Here is a 17,658-nt window from a genome sequence, read left to right as displayed (position 1 = left end):
GAGCTAAAAGCAGCGACATAAGCCAATTATATAACGTAATCAAATTATGCTGCAGAAATTTAATAGACCAGCATGCTGAATATATTAACAGCACTATAAAAATGTCAGTCAGACACTATAGAAATAGATCATTTTATAGTTATATAAAACAAAGTTTAGCTTTGTTAAAGGTTTAAAAGGTAGCACTGAAAGAGTCGAAACTGCAGAGATATGAACTCTGTGAATCCAAATGACGGACATGAATATATCAACTCAACTCGGTACTTTCATCAGAGTATATATAATAGAAGTTATAAACTTTTCATTTCTAGCTTTCCATATACATTTCTATGTATAAAATTTCAGAACAACCATTTTCAATGTTTATTTATATAGCAAAATAAAACGTTTGTTAAAGCTGTGCAATGTTGTCAATTAATATATGTACATATATTGTTACGTCATCATGTATTGAGAGCTTACAAATAAGAAAATGTTTTGATTTATATGACATGGTATTATCATTTAGAGAGACCTTTGACCAAATTCGCAATGCCTGAAGTCAGCAATACCCCTAATCACAAATAATACGAAATTGCTGTACAATAATGGTACAAAGTTCTAATTCCAAGTCAGCGATTCCTTAATCAATAATAATACGAAATTGCTTATGTAGTTCAATATGTAACAACGAAAGTGTTTAACAACGAAAGTGTTTAACGTATTACGTATATTGCATTACGTATTACGTATATTGTAAAACGTATTACGTATAATAAATTACGTATACTGCATTACGTATTACATATAATGTATTACGTATTACGTATAATGTATTACGTATAACGTATAATATATTACGTATTACGTCTAATGCATTACGTATTACATTTAATGTATTACGTATTACGTATAATATATTTTGTGTTATGTATTAGATATTGCGTAAAATGTACTACGTATTACGTATTGGGTAATAGGTAAAATGTATTACATATAACGTATTGCGTACTCAGTGCTTATGTATTGCGTATTTCATACTCAATGCTTACGTGTTAGGTATTACATATTTCTTTACGTACCCATTGCCCTAACCAGAACTACAGAAAGTTGCTTTCAAGCGTCTGAGCAGCACAGAAGTGTTGCTTAATATATTTACAATTCTGTTACGTCCTGACGTAACACAGTTAACGCAAAAGTTATTACGTTAAATGTCAACTCTTAGACTCTTAGAGGCACAACTCGGACACAAAATCGAGCAAGTTCATAAATTCCGTTCGCTTGCCACATGGTCGTTACGTAATTTACATGATATGTGGTAACACATATATGTGTGTGTGTGTGTGTGGCTCGGCGATTTACACGTGTCGACGCCAGGACAAGTTCATAAACTAAAGTTTAAGTTTTTGGTTTGCTGCTTTGACTGCGCGTTTGAGGCGTTTGCGTTATTTTGTTTTCGATTTTTTTTTTTTACTTAGTTTTTTTGTTGTTTTTGTTTCAGTTAGCTTGGCGCTGATTGCGTGGCATTTTTCGCATATTTCTGCTGCACATTTCGTGCAAAACTTAATTATATTAACTGAGTTATTTGCGGCATTTGGCGCGCTGCGACTTGGCCAGGCCGCAAGCAGCGGCACTTGGACAGGTGTTGTTGCTGTTGTTGTTGCTGCTGCTGTTGTTGTTGTTGTCGCCTTTGTTGAACGACAGAAAATTATGACAACTCAACTTGACTAACTGGTGTGGGGCACTCTCGAGCTGGCTGCTCCCTACAAGTCAGCCAACAGTTCGCAGTTGTTCGCACCTAAATGGGCTGACAGACAAACGGACGGACAGACGGACAGACGGACAGTTGGCTGGTTGGCCGGCTGACAGGCGGCGACAGATGGACAGCGGACGGAGTGGCACAATCAACAACATAATTAAAGGCACAAATGCGCATGTCTGGCTCTTGGCCAGGCTCTGTGCCCGGCTTGATTGAGCCAGGCCAAGCTGGCGAGCTGGCGAGCTTTGGTATGCAACGAGCTGCAATTAAAAATCAATAAAATGCGTGATTTTTGCAATTTTTGCAATGCAATTTGTAATTGCAATAATTAAAATGTTGCCCACAGTTGTTCACTTTTCATTTGGGCTGTTTTTTTCATTAATTTTGTGATTGTATTTTGAGCAGCTTAATCAAATTTTCACCTCAGAAAGCAACTGAGTCACGTTCATGCCAGCGTGTGAGAGAGCGAGAGAGATGGAGAGTCAGCAGCAAATGCAGACAGAAACAGGAACGGGGCAGCGAAACAACCCTGGTCCAAATATTCAGGCAATCAATCACAGCCTCGCATAACCCACCCCTGCGCAGAGGCAGCAGAGGCTGCTGAGCTGCTGCTGAGTCGGCTGGGCGCAGGGGCGCAGCAAATCGGATTAACTCGCAGACTGTACCACCCGGAGTCGAGATTCACGCAGGCGCATAAAGGCTCTACCTTGGTCCAGGGGGGGTAAGCCAGCACTAACAATTAACTTTTGTTCGTTCGTTTGTTTTTTACTTTCCCCTGCCTCTCTCTCTCACTCGCTCTTTGTCTGTGTCTTTGGCAATCTAGCAGTGGGCGTGTCTGTGGCCTGGGCGAAAAGGCAAACCCGAAACGAGCAATCGACGAGCACCGCCCGTTGGGTTAGCGATCGCCGCCAAGCGTTTACCAACACTGCATGATCACGCGCTGTTGCGCAACTGTCGGTTGCAACTGTCAGTGGCACGTCCAAACAGCCATCGATTATCGCACTGATAACGAGGGGCCAAGCTGAGGATCAACGTAGATTGTGACTAAGGATTGTTGCTGCTGCCTGGTTGCCTGCATGCAAGTGCATGCATGGCATTCATCAATTTCATTGAGTCTTTGGGTTCTGCCAATCATCTCTCTATTTGCCCTCCATTACGTAACTGGCCAGAGACAAAGTTAATGATAAAGACAGACATAGAGAGGCTGGGCGATAGCGCGAGCGATAGAGATCGACAGATCGCTCTATGCTTTGCCACAGTCAATTGAAATTTTACGCATTCCGACAAACAACAAACAAACATACACACAAACACACACAAACACACACACACTCATACACACGTAGGCATATAGACAAATGCATATAGAGAATTCTCAATTGCTTTCGCATCATTACGTCTGCGAACAATTTATTTTTATAAAAGCGAAGCGAAGCGGCCGCCGCCAGCATCGACGCCGCATTTTCATTTTCCCGCTTTTCACGCGGGCTAGAGCTAGAGAACACAACGATCAAGTTGAAAAGTGCAGGAAAATTGAAGAAAAATACTGAGGCATGAAAGCAGCGTAAAAAAATCAAATAAATTTTATTGTATAAAGCGCAGCAACAACAACAACAACAACAAACTGCAGCAAAAACAATCAACGAGCCTGCCACGCTGTAAATAGTTTACAGTTGTGTTGCTGTTGCTGTTGCTGCTGTTGTTGCTGCTGTGGCATTGCCTTTGCGGTTGCTCACACTTTTCCTTGCCACCGTCGCTGCAATCGATCGCAAATTTTTTTCTCTTGATTGTAAACAATTTGGCTGGCGGCTGGCGGCCACATCATCAACATCATCATCATCATCATCATCAGCAGCAGCAGCAGCAGCAGCAGTAACTGATCATGATCATCAGCAGCAGCAGCCGCAGCAGCAGCTAGCTAAATGGGTGTTGAGTGCAAAGTGTTTGTATTGCCTCCTCTCACCACTCCCCTCTCTCTCTCTCTGACCCAACCGGCAACAACAACAAGCTAAGCCCCCTCCCCTCGGCTAGAGAGAAATGTGCATGCAACGTGGCGTTGCCAGCAATATCTTGAATTTGAAAGATCTTGAGCTCTCGATCTGTCGACTGTCGGTGTTAAATGCTCAATAATTTTCGTGAGGCACCAATGTACAGACATATATATCTATATATAAATATATATAGTGAATATATATATATATATATATGTACATATATACGTGTATTTATATATACATTTATTTCTCGTGATTTTTTGGCTGAATTGCATTGTCTTGCTATAGGCTCGACATCGAAATGACTTTACGACACAGCGGGAGATGCTGAATGCAGAATGCATCTTCTATCTATCTATCTCACTCTCACTCACTCGCTCGCTCTCTCACTCTCTTTCTCTGGGTCTTTCAGATTTAATTTTATGTCTGTTGTATGTTTCATATAACCTTGTGCACAACAACAACAACGACAACAACAACTGCAAGGGGCAGCAGCTAAGGAAGCAAAGTTTTTGGCTGCACTAAAAATAAATATAAATAAAAGTAATCAAAAAATATAAAAAATATCAGGCGAAGAAGAAGCAGCAGCAACAGCAGCAGCAGCAGCGCAATACAAGTAAAGCTTTGAGTGAATGAGTGAAAGAGGCTCTGAGAAATCATACAAAGACCCAGGGCCAAAAACTTTTTGATTTTCATAATTTTTGCTCTGACCACAAAAAGGCTACAACAACAGTAACAACAACAACAACAACAGCGACCACCACGAAACGCTTCATGTTAACGACTTTGGGCCTGGTCCCTACCAGAGCCAGCGCCTCTTGGTCCCCGGTCAACGTCATCGTCTACATTGTCTGCTCGGCATCGTTTCCTTAACGTTAACGTAAAAGTTTCATTTTCGTTACCTTTGCGCAGTGATACCGAAAAGCGAATAACATCGAAATGAAATGAAATGAAATGAAATGAGACTTTGTCTGGCACCGGGGCACCGGCACCGGCACCGGCATGGGTTCCAGGTGCTCGCATCGTACCCAAAACCCCGGAATCCCAAACAGCCGACTGCACCAAATGAGTTTTTGTGCCCCGGTCTCTGATGATTTTTGAATTGATTTGTGTTGTTAAATATTAAATTCTTATAAGTCATTTGCACTTGGCCCGAGCTGGAGCTGGGCTCAGCCTGGGCTCGGCCCGGCCGTGCATGTGGTGTGGCTTGGGCTTGTATGCCTCCAAATGACAGACAAGACAACAACGGCAACTGCGACTGCGACTGTGAGTGCAGCTTCAGTGCTGCTGCCCCGCCCTGCTGCTGATCGCCCGCCCTGCCCACATATATCATTTACACTCTCGACTGGGGCACAGCGGTCGGTCATCCAAAAATGGCAACGGACCAGCGATCGGCGGCCGGCGGCCGGCGGACGGCGGACGGCGGCCAGCGGCTAGCGTCCAGCTCGTTGGCTCTTTGTTGTATTTATGAATACGAATACTGCCTGCGGGAGGGGGCGGAGGGTGTGGTTGGGGTGGAGGCGCTGTGGCCGCTGTGTGGCGCGCAAATAACAAAATTATATTTTCAAGGTGTTCTTTTGCACATTTTTTTCAATTTTAATTAACGTCGTTGCCGTTGCCGTTGCCATTGCCTGTTGTTATTATTACTGTTGCTGCTGCTGCTTAAAATTGCAATTCGCATTCGCAGCACAGCTGAATGATAAAGAGCGAAGAAAAAAAAATCATAATAAATGTTTAACAAAAGTTAATAAGCTTTTCGCTTTGCTTGATTTCATATGTATGAAGCTGTGTTTTATTGTCGTTTTATGGCGTTTTATTAATTTCTTTAATGGCCGCACTGCAGCAACAGCAGCCGCAGCAGCCCGCTAACCAGTTAGCCGAAAGGCAGTGCGGGGGAGCGAACGAGTCGAGTTTAAAGTGAAACGGAATAAATGTCTGTCTGTGTGCGTGTGTGTGTGTGTGTGTGTGTGTGTGTGGCAATGATAAGGCACTTTAGCTTTAGCTCGTGTCGACTGATTGCCGCAAAAGCGAACTAAATGCTTCTTAACTCTGAGCCGCTACTTTAAAAGTCATAAATTGACCAGGCTGCCCAGCTTAACTACAATGTACAGCGCACTGAAGAATCTGAATACACTTGGAGAAATAACAGAGACTTGAGAATATCGGTTCACATTTGATTGAAAATTATTGAATTAAATACTATATTATGGCTTATTAATGGTAGAGCATGAATATGAATTGATGAAAGTTTTGAAGAAGAGCAGGAAATATTTAAGTACATATCGAATAATAAGGAAATATTTAGTATAAAATATGAATGAGTTTAGCAATCAGAATAGATTTAGATTAGTTTACAGTATATATTTAATAATTTTATATAATGAGTATATATAAAAATTATGTCATATTCGAATATATTTGTATTTAATTATATTATATACTAAATATGTGAGGAAAACTAAACAGAAACTTTTACTTTAGATACAAGAAAATTGTTCAGTTTCAGCTGAAATTAAGTTGAAATATGTTTTCATGTATCAATGCGTATATATTATATATTTATATTAAATATACAGTAAAATCCGTTTGTAATGACTCTCAAGGAACTGGAACCGTATAAGTTTGCTCATATAAATTTGTCTGGGGATCAGAATATTCGTCGCTATAGCCGTACAGACGCTATAAGCAGAGTCGTTATAACCGGATACTACTGTATATATTTGCAATCACAAAATAGTATTCAATTTTGGACAATATAAACTGAGAGATAATTAATTTATATTCTAATTAATTTATATATCAAGTTATCAAGTCTATAAATTACAACTAGATTTATGATCGTCGCTATATGTTTATATTTTAATACATCATATCATATTATATATATAGGAATACAACAGCATAAAGCATTCGTCAATCTATAAAAATAAACAATTTATTGTTTCATTTTTAATTGTTCCAAGTTCGCCTGTTACTATCCCATTTCACTCAGAGAATGTTTTATGTTATCAGACCTCGAGTACAAGTTATTTTATTAGATTATAGTATGCCATTAAGCTGGGCCTATGTAGGCAGGCAATCAGTGTAGCAGTTAGTGAAGTGCTAGATCTTTGTCTTTGTCAGAATGCTGCAAGTTGTGTAGACTAACTCTCGCCTCCTCCACCTCCTGCTGCTGCTGCTGCTGTTGTTGCTGTTGCTGCTGTTGCAAACTTTCACGCCAACACCAAACGAAACATTCAATAAACACTCACGCAGTGCCCAAATGGACTTTAAACAAGTGCCATGAAGTAAAGAAATTTATATGAAAGCTTAAAGTAAGTCTCCATCTGCTGTAGTTGTTGTTGTTGCTGTTGTTACTGTTGCTGTTGCCGTTTCCTGCATGCGCGCCTCCTCCTCCATGCCGACGTCTGCAGTTGCATTCATTACAAGCGAGGCAAAGGTTAACATGCAACGAACGGCAACAGCAACAACTGCTAAAAAGCTTAAATTTCACAACACGCTCGACAACAACAGCAACAACAACAACAGCAACATGCAGCAGAGAGGCACAGCATCAACAGCACAAAAAGTGCGACGCCGTCTCGGACGACGTCTCTCAACTTTTGCGTTTGAGCATTTAAGTGCCAATTAATAACAATTTTTATGAACCGAAGAAATAGTTGACAACACGGCATGGCATGGCAGCCAGTCAGTGATGCGCTGCTGCTGCGTTGATGTTGCATGCAACAAGCAACATGCAACAACAACAACTACTACTAGCATATAAGCCAGACTGCGACTGCGACTGCGACTGCGACTGCGACTGGCAGAAGGCATGACAAACTAATTTGAAAACCCATAAAATTGCTCAGTTTATTAACAATTATTATATAAGTTTTATTAACCAGTCAAACGTAGCCAGCAGCTCTTTAATTAATTTGTGATTTTTCTGCATCAACAGCTGCATCAGCATTAGTCGCAATTTATGCCGGCTTATTGACAGGCCTCAGGCCGCTGAGAGCAGAGCCAATAAGTATGCAAAGCAGCAGACAGAGAGAGAGAGAAGGAGAGAGAAGGAGAGAGTGAGATAGAAGTAAGAGGAAATGTTGCTATGGCGACTGACTTTGAAACATTTGGCGACATTAATATGATTTAATGCGTTAATTAGCACCAGGCAGCAGCAACAGCAACAGCAACAGCAGCAGGAGTAGCAGCAGGAGCAGCAGGAGCAGCAGGAGTACTAGCTGAGTGCTGGTTGGGGTGCGAATACAGAATTAATAACAACAACAAGCGAACTTGAGAGCATCTGACGCGTCGCGCTTAAAACCCCAAAAAGTATGCTACGCGTATTCCCAAAATCCCCGAAGCGGATTAGTGAAGCATTGGCATGCAAGTGCGTACTGGGGTGCGGTCTCCTGCTCCAGCGCCGCCTGGTGGCAACTGGTTGGCCTGAGCTGGGACGGTGCCGGGGCCGGCTCGGGCTGAGCACCGGCTTGGGTGTCTGCGGGTAACTTTGCCATTCGCCCTATGTGTGTGGGTGCGTGTGTGTGTGTGTGTGTGTGTGCATTGCGTAATTGACGTCAATTTTGTTTTCGCACCGCGCATACCAAAACCCGAAAAACCCCAAGGCCCAACCAAGGCTGAACTGAACTGAACTGAGCTGAGCTCAACTCGGAAATCCAATACGACACAGAAAAATAATTTGCCAAAAATAGAAAATTGTGTCGCCCCGACGGAAGTAGCATCGGCTGCGACAATACGATCCTAAGGAATACTTCAAATCGTAATGGCTGGCAGGAGGCCGAGCGCAATAAACAGGAGCTACGACAATGCGAGAACCAGAGCCAAGAGCCAACTTGAAGGTAAACGAGGGTGGCCCACGCCCCTTTCCAGGCTCATGCCCATGCCTGAGCGTCATATTTCATTTATTAGCAGACGGCGTCTGTGGTGGCGGTGGCGGTAGCGGTAGCGGCAGTTCGACAAGCATTTTTATTTATGCCCATAATGCAGGGCATATGCAGGGCAGGCGAAGGCGCCCAAATGGGAATTGCCTGAGCTGGAGGCCAGAGCTAAGAGTAAAGTGCGTCAAAGTAAAGTAGCTTAGAGATTTATGCGGCATTTGGCGGGCGTTTGCCTAATAGAATTTCTTCCTCTTCCCACTGGACGGGGAAATTGCCAAAATGTGTCAATATGGGCTGGTCTAATGGCAGCACTACCAACGAGTCTTGCGGATCTACGATTCCTAATGAAGCAGACGAAAAACTCTTTCAAAGTGACTTAAAAAAAGAAAACTCGAAGTAATATTCGTTAAGTATATATCATAAAAGGGGAAACTTAATCAAGTTAATATAATAAAAATTTGTTAAAATAAATTGAAGCTTTTTTTATTTGAATTGTATTATTAAAAATTATCTACCTATTGCTCCTTTAATATTGAACATATAATTTCGTAAGTAGGTCGACATATTGTTTGCACGCAGTGTCCTTTGGCTCGGACACCGGCACGTGCGCTATTAGATATGCAATAAATTATTTTTGCTAGTTTTTTCCGTTGGCATTTCAGCTAAGCTGCCTGCAAATTATAGAAAATCCCAACGAGGGACTGACAATGCATTGAAGAGAGAGAGAGAGAGAGAGAGAGAGGGTGGGAGAAAGAGAAAAGTCAATGTAAGCAATAAGCAGGAACACCATTATTTAATGCTCGGCGCGCCATTGAGGCATAAAGCCCCCAATGAGCTAGCCCCCTCCCGCACTCTCACTCACACAGACAGACAAACAAACACTAAGGCCCAATCTGCAATCCGAGGCCCATAAGCGGCCCAAATAGTGCGCAGGAAATAAAGCACAAAAAGGCAATAAAAATTGCCAGGCAGCAGCCTGTCGAGGCTGACTAAGAGGCCAAGACTTAAGCGGAATGCGGGCAAACTTTTGGCTGACTATTTTGTAGATGTTGGCCGCACTGCTTCCGGGCCAATAGAAATGCCAGCACAACAAACAAAGCAAACAGCCAACCCCGCATACAAGGATTGAATAGGATGGGGCTGGAGTGGGCTGGGCTGGGTTGGGCTGAGATCTCGCTTTTGGCAGCCCTAATGGCCAGCAGACAGACACTGAGACGTCGCCAGCAGCGGATTTAAGTGCAAGTGATTTATGTGCTCTATAAAAGGGAGGGGATTGTGTGACTAAGTATATACATACATGTGTGTGTGTATGTGTGTGTGTGACAGAAAATTAGCTGATGTAGACATAAATGCGAACGGGCAAAGTATGCGCCAAATGGCAAATGGCAACGAGCGAGGGCCAACGAGCCCTGGCCACAAGCAAAATCAATCAAAAGTCGGAATGTCAATTGTCGAGCCAATGCCGAATGCCAAATGAGTGCCGCATTAAATATTGAAAATGCCAAAGACACATGAGAAATTCAATTACCAATGGCCAGCAGCAAAAGGGTTTGAGCCCTTTGATATTTAACCCCGTTGAGGAAACGCATTTAGCTGCGCCTGTACAGGATAGTTAAGTTCCCGTTTAGGCGGATTAAATTACAATTTACAAGTGGCCAATACAAGCTAAGCGGGCCTCAAGTGCTGAACCTTAGCCAGTTAGTTGTTGCTACTGACCGAACCCCTGCCCGCCCGCCCTTTGTGGTCGCGACCTAGCGAGCAATCCGCTTGCGTGCCCGTACATCGATGATAATTGAAAGGCACTTGAAATGGTGAGCGTGGGTAGCTTGGCTGGCTAATCGAGTTTGAAACAAGCGTAAATCGTCCTTTTGATATTCGAGTTGACTTCAATTGCTTTTGCGGTGCAAAGTGCAGCTACAGCTCAGGTAATTAACGGTAATTGTGCAAGCAGCAAGCACCCGGCCCATACACCATTCACCAGCTTGGCCAACGCCCCAGAGTACGGCTTCCCATTGGGCCAAAGCCTCAGCGGCTAATGTGCGCTAAGCGCTCGCCTGCATTTGCCTAATGACCCAAGCGTAAGCGACGCATCGGACTTTGTATAATTTGTAAGCTTTTAAACCGATTTGCAGCTTAGTGGAGGCCAGCGTTGAAATATATATATATATTTTTTTTTTTTTTTTTTTTTTTTTGCAAAATAAAAACAAAAACCGAAGAAAAAAACTCTCTGTTTCAGCGGAAAAAATACTTTCAAGTCGAAGACAAAGGCGACAGACAAAGAGAGCCAATTCAGGCTGACTCTGCGGCCGGCTCAGCTATTTTGGGTATCTGTTCGCCTTTTTGCGGCTGTTTTACGGCATAAATTTCCATTGAATTTGCGCTGGCAAATTGGCAAAAAATGTTTCTCTATATATTAAAAATACTCTAAAAACAAAAAGCAAACAAAAACAACAACACATAAAGACGATGCGCACTGCTACATTTGTGGCTAAGCCAAAAGGTTGACACAATCAGGTAGATATGAGTGTATCGATAAATATATATAGGGAGATACATATATACATATATACCTATGTGGGCACTCGATATAGCAACAACAACAAAAACTGAGCGTTGAAATTGCGAGCTTTTGAAGCGGCGGCTGCCGTTTGAAGCAACACTTGACTGAGCCATAGACAGATCAGAAAATCAAAATCAAAATAAAACAGGAAAAACATTTATGTATACACGAAATGGCAACAACAATAACAACAACGACAACAAAATATTCATTAAGATTTCATTATTTGCCAAGCATTTTTTGTGCTCTTTTCGTTTTTTCGTTTTTGCTGTTACTGATTGAATTTTATGGATAGAATTCCAGGAAAACCAAAGCATCGACAGCTAAGTATGAATGAAACATTTAGCAATGTTTCAAATATAAAATAAATAGTTTTCAATTGAAATTGAAATGAATTTCAATATAGATATATTGAAGTATGTAAATATATTGAAGATAAAATAGATTTATATTGTTTCTACCTAGATTCTCAAGCTCAACAGGAAATGCCTTCTAGTCTAGTCTAGTTGATGTGCCCTCATCGTCTAATCCGTATATACTTAGTCGCCAATCGATGAATGGAAGCGAACCGTCGTCATCGTCACTTTGGCATGTCTTTTCACGCCAATGGCTCGAGGTATCGCATTCAACGCTTTTAGACTTTGTACAATTCCCTGGGCAATCGAGGAATCGTCAGTGCGACAAAAATTGCTGAAAGTTTTGTATTGAACGCGACTTGAAACCCAACAGAAACGGACTGAGTAAGCCAAACAGAAAAAAAATACAAAATACAAAATAAAATAAAAATAAAAACAGAAACAAGACAAGATGAGCCAAAGCTAAAAACTTGTCGAGCACATTGGCAACTGCATTGAAACATTAGCAGTGATGACATTTTTGCGGTTGCTCCGCACCCTCCACACCCTCCCCGCACCCTGTCTACCCCGGCTGTACCCGGCTCTACCACACCCGCCCGTCTGGCTCTGCGCATGCGTCTGCGATTCATCTGATGCCGCTTTGTGCTGGGCCGTTCGTTGGCTTTAGGAGCCTTAGCTTTTTGGCTGGCTGGGTTTTTGGGCTTTTTGCCCAGTTTGCTGAAATTCCTGAAGACGCGACACTTCATACATAATAAAAGTGGATCGCCGAACGACGCGTCGATCGACGATCGCCACTCGCCGCTCGTCAAAAGTCAAAAGCCTTGTCACACACTCGATCCGCTGCACATTGAGCCAGGGCTTAGGCATTGATGCAAACGCTGCTTTGGCTTTTGGGGTTTCGGGGCTTTGGGGTTTTGGGGTTTTGGGTATTGGACAACTTCTTTGTTGAGCCATCACGGCGGCATTTGTAGGGCTTTCTTGGCTTATTAATTGTAGCCTTAGCCTTGGACTTGAAGTCGGAGCTGGAGTCGGAGCTGTTGGACATCGGCTGCGTTTTATTCACAAATGAATGCACAAATTTCGGACAGTCGCCTGCGGTTAGAGTCACAGACAGTATGACGCTTGGCCAAGCAGCACAAAGCCACAGAAACAATAAAAAAAAAAAAAAAACGCCAAGCTAACTCGTATTCGTATTACTCAGGTGAGAGCGCGGCTAATGAGCCTGGCGAGCATCCTTTTTTGCTTTGCTTTGCCACGAAAACTGGAACTCAGACAGCCATCCGACCATCCAACCGAACAACCGAGCAACCGAGCAACCGACCAGGCCAGACAAACAGACACCCAAAACCAGTTCGACTTTTTGACTTAATGCCTATAAAATTATAGGTCTTTCGAAACCAACTGGAAAATTGTGCGGGGCGTTGCTGTAGAAATTAATACAAATGCAGCCAGCACAAAGCATTTTCATTTGCCCTGCCTCTCTCTCTCTATCTCTCTCGCTTAAGTGGAAAATGCCCAACAAATAAGTATTCAAAAAAAAAAAAAAAAAAAAAAAAAAAAATAGTAAAGAAGAATAAGAAACGATGTCTAACAGCCAACACGCCCCAGGCAATCACGCAAAATGCCAAATTACATGTAGCTACCATTAACAGAACGAAATCATCTAACACGCAGAGCCTCCAACTTGGCCGGGGCTGCAGCCCAACAAAAAAGAAAAAAAACAAAGTAGAGAAAAAAGAAGTCATTTAAGGTGTTTTCCACAAGGCGTACACGAACCCGAGCCCGAGCCCGAGCAGCAGACCCAGACCCGCTCCGGTTGCCCGTTGCTCTGTTTCAGGCTCGCACAGCTGTCAGGCAATTCGATCGGGGCTGGGTCGACGCACAGGTTTCAGGCGCAGGCCGCAGATCTGGCCAGGTTCGAGCTGGGGCAGTTCGCAGATCCTTAACTGCAACTGCTGTGCACTGCAGTTGACACTTGAGCTGAGATGGGGGCGTGGACGGCCTTCTAAGCGGCTTACACGTGCCACGGCTCAAGGCATAGTACTCTATATAAGTATATATACATATTTATGTGTGTGTGTGTATGGGTAGAAATGCTTGTGCAGCCACGAAATACGAGCGGGCTTCTCGATTTACATGTAATGATAGCCAGGATTCGGTATCCTGCGAGTCCAGCGTTGAAAGTCACAAAAATTCGCGCACGTTTCACACACTTTACGCACTTAAGAGTTACGCTTAAAGCTAAAGGCCAAAACATGTCCATAGAAGGAGAGGAAGAGGGTGACAAGAAGAGAGGGAGTGGGAGAGAGAGAGTGAGAGCTATTGCTGAAAATGAAAAATATATATGTATATCAACTAAAACAGCTCTCTCTCTTTCTCTCTCGCATGTATCCATTGATCCATCAGCTGCATCGATCTTTCTATGGGTTGCTCCGAGTCGACCAAATCAGTGCGTTCTTCCGAGATCCCGTTGAGATTGGCCAGCTAAATACGTTGCCTTACAAACTAAGCCTCAATATCGTAAGTGAAAAAAAAAAACATTCCGTTTACTTTTCAAATATACTTTTTTCATATATTTATTGGCTAACTCTTTAAACGTTACTCTGTAGTTGTTGTTTCTTAATTCATTTTCGTTTTTCTTTTAATTATATTATTAGTATACATATAAATAATTAAAAATATTACATTAAAATGTATTCGTATATCGTATAGAAGTTGCTGCTTGTTTGTTTTTCATTCATATATAATATTTGTTTTTGTTTTAGTTTTAGTTTTTTTTTTCGTTTTCTTTTTGATTGCGTTTTCTTCTCTGCTAAGATCATTACAATAAGTTTTCGTATCGTGTTTCTCATTTTACAATTTTGCTAAAAACTAAATAAAATTTGTTTCGTGAAACAATAATAAGAATTTATGCAATTGGACACACACAGAAAAGAAAAACTAAATTTTATGCATGTATATTTTATATATACATATTTCAAAAATAAAAGCAAAAAGCATCTCAATTATTTTTAAAATATATATATTTACGTATATGTTTGTGTTGCGTTATTTTTATTTATATTTACTTGTGTTATATTTTCATAAAATATCACCTAAAGCAATTACGTATTTCAGTTTCAGTTTTGTATTTCGTGTGTTTTTTTTTTTTTTTTTTTTTTTTTTTTTTTTTTACATGACAACAATAAAAAATGTTCGCTTTGTTTGCAAAACGTTCAATACTCAAAAAAAAAACTAATAGTAAGAACAAAAGTATTAAACAAAGTGTTCAACAAAATGCAAAAGCCCGCAAAAATCATAGGAAACAATTTGTTGCAGCCAATTTTGCAACAGCTTATATATATATATATATATATTTATAAATATATATAGTATATGTTTTCTTGTATATTAATTATTATTATTTTGTTTTTGTTTTTTCTTTCAACTAAAAAGCAACTAAGATCGCTTGGCCACAGATTTATGCTAAAATTATATTATAATTACAGCTTGTATTCACTTCGTATGCTTTTCAAATTGTTTTTATTATTATAATTTTTTTTTTTTTTTTAATTTTTTTTTTTAAGAGACAAAGTACAACAACTAGTTTTATTTATTAATTATTATATTGTGTTGGATTTTTTTTTTTGTTTTGCAAATTTACTTATTTGCAAGATTTTATTTTTGTTTATTCTTAAGTTGAAAAAATAGTACAAAAGCTTTGACATATTCTCATTTTTTTTTTCGGTTTGCTATTTTATTACTTGGTTTGTTTCTTTCGCTAATAAACCAGTTGGTTTATAGTCTACTCGTAAAGTGTAAGTATACAAATGACTGCCCATATAGCTGGACTGCAACCGAGTGCAGTTCCATTAAGTACAATGTTTGGTAGATTTTTGTTTTAGAGTTGTTTAGTATGCATTAACTCAAAAGGTAGGAGAATATAGCGATAGAGAAAGTGCCTAGAGCTGGGAAGAGTTCATTTCGAAATTAGTTTTAGGGTAAACATAGAGTTTAGCTTTAGTTTTTAGTTTAGCTTAGTATACCTAATAATACGTAGCCTTCCGTTACGGACACTAAGAACTATATAACGTACATTTAGTTAAACTGCTATAGTATACATTGAGTTGAAGGGGGCATGGACAGGGGAGAAGGGATGGGTAGAGATAGTAGTAGATCTACTACTATTTGGGTTTAGACCTACTCTAGTTGCAAGTATTTTCATTGGGATAGTAGTACAATGGGATTATCTTATTCCATCTCTTAACTGCTGTGATTTTGAGCACCAGAAGCTGCACTGTCGCTATATACGTAGTTACGTACCATATTTGTTATTAATTAATAATTACAGTTACTTTTATATAATAGTATCGCGTGTAGCATTTTACGTATTTACTTGTATAGTTAAAAATTTTGCTTAGTAAATGCTTAAAGTTCATTTTCGTTTTTCTTTTCTTTTCTTTTTTTGTTTTTGTTTGTTTGTTAATGATCTTGAATTATAACCTAAACAGTATCCCGTTCATTACGTATATTTAGTTCGCACGGATTCTAGCTCATTTATAATGTCATCGTATATGCGCGTTTCAATTCTCAATTAATTAAATTAACATTAATCTGGTATTAGTTTTTTTTTCTTTTAACTTTTTAAACAATAGAAAAACATATGTTTTACTTTATGTTTTATTCGTATACTTTGCATTTGAACTCAGGTTGATTTTATTATGTTGTTTCATCTTTTTGTTTACGTATATGAGTTGCGCTTGGTTCTCCATTCTCATTAAGAACGCATTGAAATAAGACTTATAAAAAATCGAAACAAAAAATGGAAACAAATCTAACAAAATTAAAGATTAGAAACTTGTTTTTCTTTTTTTTTTTTAGTTTTAGTTTTTTTTTTTTCTTATTTGGCAAGTTCTTTCAGTGTTGTAAAACACCTTGAAAAAGGACGTATTGAAAAATCGTATACACGTTGCTGAAGTAAATAATAGTGAAAAGCCAAACAAAAACGGAATAAACTTTTCTTTGATTATGAATAATTTTCATTTGTTTTTCTTTCTTCTTCCTCTTCTTCTTTCTGATTTTGTTTTTGACTTGTAAGCAGCCTAGGCTTTCGTACAACTACATGCTTAAGTTCTATTTTAAGTTATAGTTTAGTTTCTTAAGAAGTTTGCTCGTAGTTAGGGTTATGCTTTCTGATTTGACCAAATAACGTAGGGTTTTCCTTTATCCGTTTCTTTTCTTTTTTTTTTTCTTTTTTGGGGTCCCTGCTGTGACACCCACCCAAACACACACACGCGCACACTCTCATACACACGCGCACAGGCGCACACACGCTGAGCGAATTAAAAGTCCGCTTCGTGCTTGATGCGATAACTGGCATAGGTTTCTTCCAGCGGCGCAAAGTCTTGGGTGTGGGGCTGTGTTAGGGTTCCAAAATAGAAATTTGGCACCAGAGTTGTAATATATATATAGAGAAATGGGGGGCTTTAGATATAATAGTAGATCAAGTGTCGATTGATATTGTGTGCATCTGTTGCTGTAACTAAATATGTCTGTCTGTGTGTTGGTTTTGTATGTGGAGGGGTTCGAAGGCGATATTTACAAGTTTACGAACTCAAAACGATAACACGTCTATCGGAAGTTATCGACGCAGCCCCTGCATAGTCAGGGCCATGCATATTAGGCTAGCTTTTATATCATATTTATATATATATATAATATATATATATACATACATATAAGTGTGTACATATATATATGCATTTATACGTATATAGTTTCTATATATATATGTATATATATATATATATATATAGGGAGAGTAATGTGCATATGTAAATTGTTAAAATTGGTTAGTTTTGGGTTAGTAAACTTTCTTGTAATATAATAATTTTTAGATTTTGTTTTTTGTTTTTGTTTAATAGTTTAATTTTTTGTGTTGTTAAGTAGTGAAAATAATAAAAAGTTGTTAAATGTTTTTAATAATAATTAATAATATATTGGCGAGCTATATGGGCCTCTTGCAAAAACGAAGGACTGGAACTTTTACTTATTTTTTTTCTTTTTGTTTTCTTATCAATTTCTTTTTTCTTTCTTTTGCATAGTTTTTCTTTAGTTGTTGGTACTTTTTACAAATTAAGCAAATTTATAG

General features: G+C 39.7%; 1 protein-coding gene across 4 annotated transcripts in view; it reads right to left on the bottom strand.

Moving 5' to 3' along the window:
- The window catches only part of LOC6572471 (homeobox protein homothorax), a 121,765-nt gene that overhangs the window by 68,854 nt on the left and 35,253 nt on the right, over positions 1-17,658 (bottom strand). Inside the window, exon 7 of one of the 4 annotated variants that reach the window (XM_015166442.3) lies at positions 15,146-16,924. The exons of the other annotated variants lie outside the window; for them this stretch is intronic. Coding sequence (XP_015021928.1) covers positions 16,850-16,924 — 75 coding nt within the window. The 3' untranslated portion in view covers positions 15,146-16,849. Of the gene's footprint in view, positions 1-15,145; positions 16,925-17,658 lie in introns of those variants that run through there. 4 annotated transcript variants of the gene reach the window in all.

Source organism: Drosophila mojavensis, unplaced genomic scaffold (genome assembly GCF_018153725.1).
Source record: "Drosophila mojavensis isolate 15081-1352.22 unplaced genomic scaffold, ASM1815372v1 contig_19, whole genome shotgun sequence".
In the NCBI taxonomy this organism is placed as follows: domain Eukaryota; kingdom Metazoa; phylum Arthropoda; class Insecta; order Diptera; family Drosophilidae; genus Drosophila; species Drosophila mojavensis.
The sequence above is the reverse complement of the archived record's forward strand: the minus strand, read 5'-3'. Positions and strand labels throughout refer to the sequence as shown.